At 35.7% G+C, this 11,521-nt stretch overlaps 1 protein-coding gene across 2 annotated transcripts in view; it reads right to left on the reverse strand.

Moving 5' to 3' along the window:
• Positions 1-3,971, reverse strand: part of LOC125242608 (angiotensin-converting enzyme-like) — a 120,368-nt gene extending 116,397 nt beyond the window's left edge. For both annotated transcript variants that reach the window (XM_048151406.1, XM_048151405.1), the window contains exon 1: positions 3,887-3,971. In XM_048151406.1, the coding sequence (XP_048007363.1) occupies positions 3,887-3,901 (15 nt within the window). In that variant the 5' untranslated portion in view covers positions 3,902-3,971. The remainder of the gene's footprint in view (positions 1-3,886) is intronic.
• Between the last annotated feature and the right edge of the window lie 7,550 nt (positions 3,972-11,521).

Genomic DNA, 11,521 nt, shown 5'->3' on the forward strand with positions numbered 1-11,521 from the left:
TCCGCGTCAGTGTAGGCATTGTTGTTGTGGACCAACGATTGAAATAAGTCGAAAAAGGCGGGCCAGCCCGTAGGTTCACCGTGAAATTCAGGAAGCGACAATTTAGGCAAGTTTCGACGGTCGTTCATAAACGTGTCGTGTTGGCTAGGCACAGGAATGCGGCTCGCTCGCCGCTTTTCTACATCTACCTCCTTTAGGTTATTTAAATGCGTAACTATCGCGTAATATAAATCGTTGAAATCATTTCGAATCTTAATGTTGGCTTCTTTGTTGAAGCTATTAGACTTAATTAATGCCTTTTCGATCTTAGTTTGAATTTTGGTAAACTTTCGCTGGTGCGCTGTTAAATCGGAAGTTCTTGAACGAAATTATTCTATATTCGTTGCTGCGAACTGTAATGTTCGTTTTAATTCGTCGAGAATTAGATCTCGCTCGAATAAATCTTGTGTCATACACGATGTGTCGGTTTCGACACCGTCTGTAGGATTCGGTACCATTTTGCCGTGAGCAAAGATGGCGGAAATTACAATGAAAAATTGAACTACAAACGTATGTAATTGGAATGATGGGTACGTAATACCGCAAAATACACGGGCAACACAACGTGAGAAAGAAAATCCGGATCGAACGGATCAAAAAACTATATGTAGCGGCGTTTAATTGGTGAGGCTACTTACATTTGTCCAGAGGCGCTTGTGGGGCCACGTGGAAACACTTTGGGAAAATCCTCACACTAAAACGATTGTCACATATAAACGGAAGCTTAGGTCACTGGTCGGAATATCACTTAAAATGTCAATTTTCACGTTTGTGTCGCGCCGGTGCACCGATAACTATTTTTTAATTCGTAATAACGGGAGCGCAGATCATGGCGCTCGCACGGTCGAAGAGAGAGTTTTTTTTATATATCCGCCAGGTGGCGTGGTGGGGCACCGGAAAGTCGCTTTGGGACTTCTGTAATTGCCAGCTCCAAAAAACTGTGCTACATATACATGGAAACAAGTATTCTTTCAAAATTGTGTTGCCTTGTATGTATGAAAATGAAATAACTATTTAACTATATCAAGAAAAGAAATTAAAACTAAAAATCTCTGTTCCTCGACGGAACAATTTGCTAATATGGAATTACTATGAAATACTGAGGAGTGACGTCACGGTCAATTTATTTACTTTATATCTTTCTCTTTGACTTATTAAGAGGGCTTTCGTGTTAAAAATAGTGAAATCGCAACCGAGCGCTCGATCATACCGTGTGTGGTATCAAATTAAAGGGCTTTGCGAGTAGTTTATAAATATATATCACATTATAGGACTTTATCTACTTGGTCTAACAAAATATGAGAAAATGTCCAAAAGTGGTAATAATTGTACCGGTGAAGGCTCGTTTTCGAAAAATTGGCAAAAATCAATAATAGCAATTTATAATCACTAAGGCATAACAGCAATTTAAGTAAACGTTGCAGATTAATTTATTGCAAAACTTACTTCGATGTCATGTAGATTTTTAAAGAAAATGTCACTTAATTTTAGGTAATTTCTGAAAAAAATTGAATTCGTTTTAGGCTAGTTTACTCTTTTTCAAAAACTTATAATAAAAATCTAGTCTGAAATGATTGTGGTACAAGATATACGAATTATAAATTTACCCGTTTTAATATTCAAAATTGTCCAAATTTTACAAATAAGATCGACTGATTCAGCTCTATACGTGCGTTTTTCTAAACGTGCATTAGAGAAAAATTCATAATTAATTTAATGAGTTAGTTTTCAAAAATCCAGTCTTATAAAAATCAAGATAATAAGATGCTCTAACTGGAACTTGAATTAAATAAATCTATTGGATAACGGAAAGTGTAGTATTTCACCGACTAAAACTATCAATTTTACATTCTTTTGACGTTTTTTTTGAAATCAGCCTTAAATAGAAATTGTGTTTAAACGTAACTACTGTCCATATTTTTCTTCTAATTTTGTGGTGCTTTATTTCGTGCACTGCATAAAATATTTTATTTTATGTATAGGAAACTAGCCTGTTGTAACTAAACCATTTTTTCCATTATTAAACTATTATGTTAAGTTCTACATATATGCACTAAACACGCCTACCATATATAACCGGTGGACATTCTAATAATTCAAACATAGTAAACATGGAAAAAATGGACCAGTTACATTTGCCCCCCAGTCGAGATTTGCCCCGCCCGCTGTACATACGTAACCTTTATTTATATTATTGACACAAGAACCATAACATGAGTATTGATCGTGAGAATTAAAACTGACACTGAGCAAGTGTGAGAACAATTTTGCAGTGTTTATGATATGCAACTTTAGTACCTACGGAAGTTCTCATATACAAATAACATATACATATATGTATATCTATAGTAGAGATGGGCCGAATATTCGGTAAATATTCGGTATGGTATTCGGCATATTCGGCAAGTTTTTCAATGTTCGTATTCGGCCGAATAATTCGGTTGCATTGCCGAATATTTACCGAATAAACAAAGTAAATAACTAATGAGATCTTACGTATTCCATTGGACAATAAGCTCCTATTTTAGTAGCTTTTAAGGAACTGCTTAAAAGAGAGAAACCTATGCGTGAAAATATAAATACAATTGTTTTGTAAAAAAGTTAAAAAACCGTAGTTTAAGAGTTGAGAAGAGTTCAGAGTTGTTTTAACTAAGTTTTAGTTATCTACTAAATCATAAAAACATAGTTGTAGTAACATATGTAACCATTATCAATCATTTAATAGTTTTAATGAACATCCCCTTTAAAAACATGGCGTAACCGAATATTCGGCCGAATGTTCGGTTCGGTAAGAGCGGAACCGAATGTTCGGCCGAATATTCGTATTCGGCAAAGTCCATATTCGGCCCATCTCTAATATATAGCTTCTGCCTATGTATTCTTCTATATGGGACAACGAGAATTATTGATAAATCATCATCATCGGCCACAGCATCTTTCCAGATGATAGTTGCAGCACTTGCAGTAACTAAGTATTGATAACTACTGTTTCAGTTTTTAAATTATATTTGATAGCTAGCGGGGTTGTGGACTGTTATTATTGACGTGAAATGATGAAAACATGTAATAAAAGCACTAATTTTAATTATTGGTAAACAAACACAAGCTTATTTACAGTTTCGTGACAGAAGGCAGACTGAAGACAAATCAATCATATTTCACAACATGAGAACAGTTTTTGAAAGTGACATAATTTTAAACTATTAAGGAGGTCGCGCACCAGCCAGTCGCCAACAATATTAACCGCAAAAAATCATATAAATGTTTAACCGTTTAATGTAGGTAACATACAGACAAAACTATATAGCCATTATATTAGTAGGTAGGTACAGTCAACCAATTGGAACCCTAGGCCACTACAACCATGTCAAAATGACAAGCAGTTAGAGATTTCTTACAATCTAATTTATAACGTCACTATGACACAGTTCTACAGTGGTTCGAATTGGTTGACTGTACCTAGGTACTTTTTGCACTATCTAATTTTGTAAAGAAGATCATTGAAGATAAATCCAGGTGCATCTTAAGTTATTATTTATGTAACACCAAAATTAAATTGCGTACTGACCAAACAGTTGTTTATGTTTACTAAAGAAAAACACAAAGATTACATAATTATATCCTTTTCACTTTAATGATTCCCATCATTTTCCCATCATTATTCTGACATTTTCCTATAGGTAGTCTAGGCAAAAATTAAAATGGTCTACCAAAAAATATAAGATTCGAACACTCATCTGTAAAGTTCTGCATTAGAAAAAAATACATAAGGGTGTCCCGGGGCCTTAATCTTTTTCATATAACATGTGTACTAAACCCACTAGTGATATGTTGTTATATATGTTACCTTAAGTTTCGACATGACTCCAAACAGTTTAGAACATAATACACAACACAGCACTTCGCGCGTGCAAACCCGCGCGTTGTATGGTGGCGACTGAACTGAGTTGATTGCTTCGGATGACATGATACGGGCACAATATACTGAGTGACAGTAAACTAGCTTTGTCTGATTCTTATGTAAATACAAACTAAATGATTTTATGGGGTATCTGGTTTAAAATATACTTTAAATACATAGATAATTAATTACACACACTACGAAAGACTTACATTTCTTCTACTTATGACAAAGGTCCTGATCGAATTTTGGGTTAGCTTTTATTTCGAAGACATTGTTTTGCTAATTCTGTACTTTATATCTTATACTTTTAAACGAGCAATTCTTGTATATTTATTTATTTATTTATTTATTTATATACACCGACGATCTCGGAAACCGCTCTAACGATTTCGCTGAAATTTGTTATGTGGGGGTTTTCGGGGGTAAAAAATCGATCTAACGTAGCCTTAGATCCCGGAAAACGCGAATTTTCGAGTTTTCATGAGTTTTTCTTTCGCGTTAGTAAACGTAAAATATGGTCGTTAATTTCGCCGCGCGCGCATCGATTCCGCTTAGCTCAGTCGTACGAGGTCGGTCTAATGTACGCAGATAGATCGTAGGTGTCAGGGTTTCGAATCCCGGCCAGAAATTAAGTTTTTGATTTTTGTCTTTTTTTTGTTTTTGTATTTATAAGAGTTTTTTTTTTATCTAAAGACGTGATATATTAAAATAGAACCGAGCGAAGCTCGGTCGCCCAGATTTATTATTATGAATGATAAATTGAAACTGTGTTGTAATACGTTAACATATATTCTTTTTCGTTTCGTTATTATTTTATGCAGATGAGACAAATTTGTACAGATTTTAAATAAGAAAATGTTAAAATTATGAATCTATCATGTAAAAAGTAACAGTGAAAATATACATATTCTTTCGTGTGTGGCGAGACTGGCGAGACCCTAATGGGGCGTCTGTACGTGCGCAATTATTACCTAGCTATCTTATTGTTTATGACTGTAAGGTCACTATTTAAATAAGTGCATATGTTTGAAAACCCAAGTCACAGGTAAAAAGATGTATTCGGTATGAATTGCACTGAATTGTCACTATACTGTGAACACCTTCGAGACTATTTTGGATGGATTTATCTTTACTTTGTGGTGATGATAGGTCGACAATTTTATTGTCTAGCATCTGTTACGGGTTCGTAGAAACCTAGAAACAGGACATCGTGCGCACTTTTGATCAATATTTAGTTTAAAGATAGATTACTCGATATACTCTGGTGATGATAGGTCGACAATTGCCTGCCATGTGATACGGGACCGTAGAAAAAGGACGATTGACGCTATGATTAATGCGGTCACTCGGTGTCGCTAAAGTCATCTTGCGGAAGTACGTAGTAAGATTTTTATATTATAAATATATTCATACAATTGGTGTACAGAGTGCAGTCAGGAAGATTAAGCGTCAAATAGAGAGACATAGAGAGAGATGTAGTATCTCTCTCAAAGCAATGGCAATGGATGTAGAATGTTATTATGTAGGTATATTAAAATTTGTATAAAAAGTGCCATATCTCGACACATTATTAAATATTTTTGAAGCTCAGTTGATATTTTCTAACTATTAAATATAATCAATGTCGATGTAGGGGAAAAAAAATACCTATATAAAATATATTTTGTTTTTTTTTTAAGTAGTAACACTACTTATACCACAACACTAAATAAAAAGTTATAATTAAGCCGGGAATCGAGTCCGAGTTGTGGTTAGGAGGAAATATGACTGAGGATGAATCCACGTAAAAGTAACGTGAGTCACGACTTCATTGATTGTTTATTTGAACTACAGCTGCAAATGAAAGGATCTATGCGTATATCGGGAAAGTAACACTTATTTAGAGATAGAATATCACTTAAACTTGCAACGTGAATAAATCGAATATGCCATAAAATCGTGACTCATGTTACTCCTGCCGCGAATTGACCCCAGATATGATGATTATTTTGAACAATATCAAAAGGATGAATCATTATTGAAAACCACTGTTTGTTCTGATCGCATTTCAAATGTCACAAAGATTGCCCACGGCAATAAAATACTTCAAGTACTTATTTAATGTTCAATACACATCAGTGCAACAAAAAAGGGTCGCTGTATATGTAAGCTTCCGTAGAAAGTGACTCGTTTTGATTGCTTTTCAGTGTATTATCTGACGGAAATATTACAACAATCAAGATAGAAAGCGAAATCGATTTACGACGAAATAATAGAAGGTGATAAAAATAGAGATCGGGATACATAAACATAATATGTTATTATGGTTTTACAATAGGAAGTGATACTTTTGTATTATGTGAAATAAACACCAAGACAACTTTTATACATTTATTTATTAATCCAAAACATCAATACAACATTTAGACATCGTATTAAGTTTGATGTGCAGACCACATTATACTTAATACGTCTGTGCATTATATGACATCTGATTAGATACGTTATACTTAAATCACCAATATAGTACCTACACTGAACACGTTCGTAGCTCCGTAGTCCGTGGCGGCTAGACTAGACGGCAAGTGTTCGCTCCTTTTTTGCCGTTTTTTCTTTCGTGTATGATATCTATTTCAATTTATAAGGTTTTGGTACTTATAAGTACTTATAAATAAGCAGCTTAGTTTCGTAACCCTAACCTACCATAAGGTTTTAAGTATAAGATAAATCCGTAGCTCAGCAATTCCCGTCAACTTTGTACAAAAATTAAGGGAAAAGTTAAATTTGTTTTTATTAATTCCTATTTTGTTACCAAGATTTTGTTGATTAATTGAGATTTTATTAAGTTTTATTTCGTCATTAAGGTTCTCTAGTATCTATATTTTCTTAATTATAACAATTATCCTGTATATATCTTACGAAAGTCGAATTATATTACTAAATGTTGGTAACAAAATAGGATCAATTAAAATTAGCTGACGTGGCATTGTACAAAGTTGACGGGAATTGCTGAGCTAGCCGTTGACCAAAACAAAAGGTCAACGCACGAAACAAATCGTCACTACTTTTAAAAAAACTTGTATCTTCGTCTGTCAATGAAAAGAAAATTGTAGTAAGTATGTATGGAATGCATATAGACTTACTGCGTTTTAACTTTGAGGAACAGCGTGAGATACGAGATTTTTTAAAAGTAGTGACGAAATGCAGGTTACTCAGAGCCAGAAACAAACAAGTTAATGCCCTAATTGCGTCGTATGCGCAGTCGCGAGGATTAGCTGCGCTGTGTGGTGGCGCGTATATTATTCTGTTTTCCAAATATACTTAATTTACGGGCTTTTTCGATGTTAAGAGTTTTGAATGATTCACGGTTATTTTCATTAGACTTATATTGACCGGGACATAGACCGTGATTGCTTTTTTGATTCTTGTCGGGCTCTCTCAATATTTCGACGCAGTTGCATGCATCATGATCAGGAAAAACTAAGAAGGCGGGTGGATGTCAAAGTTGCGTAGAAAGCGCGCGATCTACCCTCTTTCGCGCGCGTCGGCTGCATTCACTTTCAGCGTTACCACTGGTCACATTCACACTCGATGTTCACAAATTAAACATTGCCATCTCCATACATAATATTTAGGGTATTCATCAAAGGAATGTTTGCCAAGATTTGACACTGACTATACTCATTGTCGATATGTGTGTTGAAGAGGAAGAGACCGTCAGACATCTAATGTGTGAATGTTACGCCCTCGCCAGACAGAGAATGAAGAACTTTGCAGCAGGTTACCTGGAACCAAAAGACTTCAGAGAGATTCATTGAGATGGCTGAGAAGCTCCCGAATAGCTGATGGATTTTAGGATCGTAGGGGGTAATTGCATAAAGATCATGATTGGTTGAAGTGTATCCGTAAGGGCCTTTTGGCTCGGGTTCTGAAAGCAGAAAAGGGAAAGTTTGTTTTGACAGGAGAATTAGACTCCGAAACACCGTGCATGGCTAATTATATGTGCGTCGTCACCATCCTCCTTGCGTTATCCCGGCGTTTTGCCACGGCTCATAGGAGCCTGGGATCCACTTCTAGGGAACTTTATTTTTTAAAGACACACAAGGGTTGAACACGATAAAATAACATTTTCCCCTCACTAGCTCAGAAACACTTGTTTTGTCCTTTAATACCAGCTGATAAAAACGCATTTTATCCACTAGTGGGTAAAGTAATTTGACCTTGAATAAAGTCAAATTAACTGCTTTAAAATTGATAAAAGTAGGTGAATCTAGTAATAAAGATGATTTACCACCTGTGGAACTACTGGAAGCAGTGATAAACGCATTTTTTGCATTGTAGTTTCCTCGCTATAGTGAGGGGAAAAATTTTGTGTTACACTCGGGTGCAAATGTATTTTACTTCTCGTGTGTTAAAAAACTCGCAAGTTCATGATTCTATTCTCGATCAACTATAGACTCCTTTCACTTACTCGTTTTTCAATTCCACACTCGGCGTTAACACTTTCGCTACCAAGAACCCGACTGTCGGGCACACCGCTCGTAGAAGCGTAGCCGATTACATGGGTTTCCCCGTATGTAGCGAAAATGTCGTAGCGCCGCGTAGAGCCCGGTTTCGAAAGTGTTAAAATACAACTTTGCCCCCTTGTATAACAAATAACTATTTTACCTCTTCCGCGACCACGGCTAGTGCAACCTGGTTGAAACGTTGGATAAAAGGTAAATGTTATTTGTCGCGGTCAACCCCTGTATGTTTTTAAAAAATGTGTACAAAACTTAAAGTGTTATAACTATGTAAGTATATGTGCGTGTTATATTATACACCGTGTTTTTTTTGTTTTCCGTTAAATTGACACATCATTAGGTTCGTTATCAGGAACCAGCCTGTATAACACTTTTAGTTAAATTCGCAAAAAAAAATTTTTTCATCGTTTTCATACATAATAAATGAATTAATTAGTGTGAGAGACCCTTAAAAATAATATTCAAGTTAGTGTCAAGTGATTGACGGCACATGTCAAAACAAATAACATTGGGAAGTGGTAAAGGTTGTCACACACGTGTTCAGTAATTATTTTTATTTTTTTAATTACTCGATCACCGTAAGAGTTAAGACGATTTCTTAGAGAAATTAATTGTATTTGATCTAAATACATACATACATACAATCACGCCTGTATCCCATAAAGGGGTAGGCAGAGCACATGAAACTACTAAAGCTTCAGGGCCACTCTTGGCAAATAAGGGGTTAAAAGAAAACGAAACTGTGGCATTGCAGTTGATCTAAATAACCATCCCTTAAAGTTAACGGAATTCAATAAAAACAGGGTGTATTATCGTAGTGACGTTTTTGGTAGAAGAAAGATCGCAATTTTGACGGTAATATTAGCATAGCTCTAGTAAATAAGTCGCGAAATCCTGACGAAATACCAAAAAATCCTGCCATGTCAATTGAAATCCTGACATACCACTCGCAGTAATGTAACATTACCTTCCTCGTTCTAGTTGCACAGTGGGCGTTTAATTTAAATAAACGGTGCCAATAAAGAAAAGGAAGCACTTGAATTTTCAGATCCGTAATCTGACTAAGGTTAGGATTCTGAATGACCTACAGAATCTATTTCTGAACCTAAAAGTGGTGGTATAGGTAATTGATGTATAGGATCATCAGGTTCTTAAACGTGTCGCTTAACTTGAAAACTGGGTAAATCCATTTTGCTATAAGGTTGATTATCTTTCAGATCATATTGTATTTTTTATGTATTCAACCTTAAAGCAGAATGGTTTTACCCAGGTTTGAAGTTAAGCGACACAAATAGTGAAGGTACTATTGGCGAATAAAAAAAGAAGACTGACAAAGTAATTAGAGTAATTATATTTATTTTCCCCTCACTAGCTCGGAAACACGTGTTTTGTCCTTTAATACCAGCGGGTAAAAACGCATTTTATCCACTAGTGGGTAAAGTAATTTGACCTTGAATAAAGTCAAATTAACTGCTTTAAAATTGATAAAAGTAGGTGAATCTAGTAATAAAGATGATTTACCATCTGTGGAACTACTGGAAGCAGTGATAAACGCATTTTTTGCGTTGTAGTTTCCTCGCTATAGTGAAGGGAAAAGTTTTGTGTTACACTCGGGAGCAAATGTATTTTACTTCTCGTGTGTTAAAAAACTCGCAAGTTCAGGATTCTATTCTCGAACCACTCGCTTCGCTCGTGGTTCAACTATAGAATCCTTTCACTTGCTCGTTTTTCAATTCCACACTCGGCGTTAAAATACAACTTTGCCCCCTTGTATAACAAATAACTATTATGAAATAAAACTATGGAAACGGATTAAATCGCGTATAATGAATTTAAAATACATCCAGAAGCGATATATACCCAGAATGTTGCGAGAGGCCATTGAGATCAAGAAATATCCAAACTTTAATAGAGAGGATGGCTTTACTTTACCACCGGCTTGGGATCCAGTAGTACATCTGATAATGGAACAAGCACGACGAAGGCTGTGAGGCATTTGTGTTGTATGGTGTTGGACATTTGCAGTTTGTTTCTTTGTCAATTTTGTGTAGATTAATTGATTAATTATTTTTTAACAGAGTAATGGTAAAATTTTTGAATATTGTATAACTGGCTTTATTAATAGTGTGTGAACCTGCCTTAGAAATCTATAGTATTTGTGGTCATGGTTCGTTAATATTTATTGTAAGTGGGTAGCTTTTGCACATTTTAATTTTTCCTGTCACCCGTTGACCACGAACGCTGTAAAGAGTTCGAAACGTCGGGATGTATTTTAAATTCATTATACGCGATTTAATCCGTTTCCATAGTTTTATTTCATGAGTAACTATCGCGGTAACCGAAGACAATATTAAATAACTATTATTTAATAGACGAACAGAATATGAGAAGTGAGACCAAGGCACAAATGCACATCATCTCCGCTAGCTTGACCATTTCATAAGGATGGGTGAGGATCGGGCAGTAAAGGAGGGCAGAGTGCATTTTGCCGGTGTGTACGTGTATTTTATTGTAAACTAGCTTTTGCCCGCGGCTTTGTTCGCGTTACGAAGAGACAAAAGTAACCTATGTCACTCTCCATCCCTTCAACTATCTCCACTTAAAAAATCACGTCAATTCGTCGCTCCGTTTTGCCTTGAAAGACGGACAAACAAACAGACACACACACTTTCCCATTTATAATATTAGTATGGATAACATTACGCCGTGTCTTGCGTGGGCGACAGTCGCGCGACCGTCGCCGTCGCATCTCATACTTCCATATCGATAAGGTTTGATTTCGTATGCGTCGCATCGCCGTCGCGCGACCATCGCGCGACCGTCGCCCACGCAAGCCACGGCGTTAGACATTCTAGAAGCAAAATGATGCATGATACAAATGAATGATACAATATGCATTTAGTTAGTAATTAGTAATAATTCAAAATGTAGTGTTTAAACAATCTCACTACCAATAACTATGATAATAATTTAATCTCAATAACACAAGCGGATAGATTTCAAACGCATCCCTTTTAGTAGTCTGTTACAGGGACATAATGGAACAACTAACGAAGTTTATGTTGCTAATTAAACT

The sequence above is a fragment of the Leguminivora glycinivorella genome, chromosome 3, assembly GCF_023078275.1.
Source record: "Leguminivora glycinivorella isolate SPB_JAAS2020 chromosome 3, LegGlyc_1.1, whole genome shotgun sequence".
Lineage (NCBI taxonomy): Eukaryota > Metazoa > Arthropoda > Insecta > Lepidoptera > Tortricidae > Leguminivora > Leguminivora glycinivorella.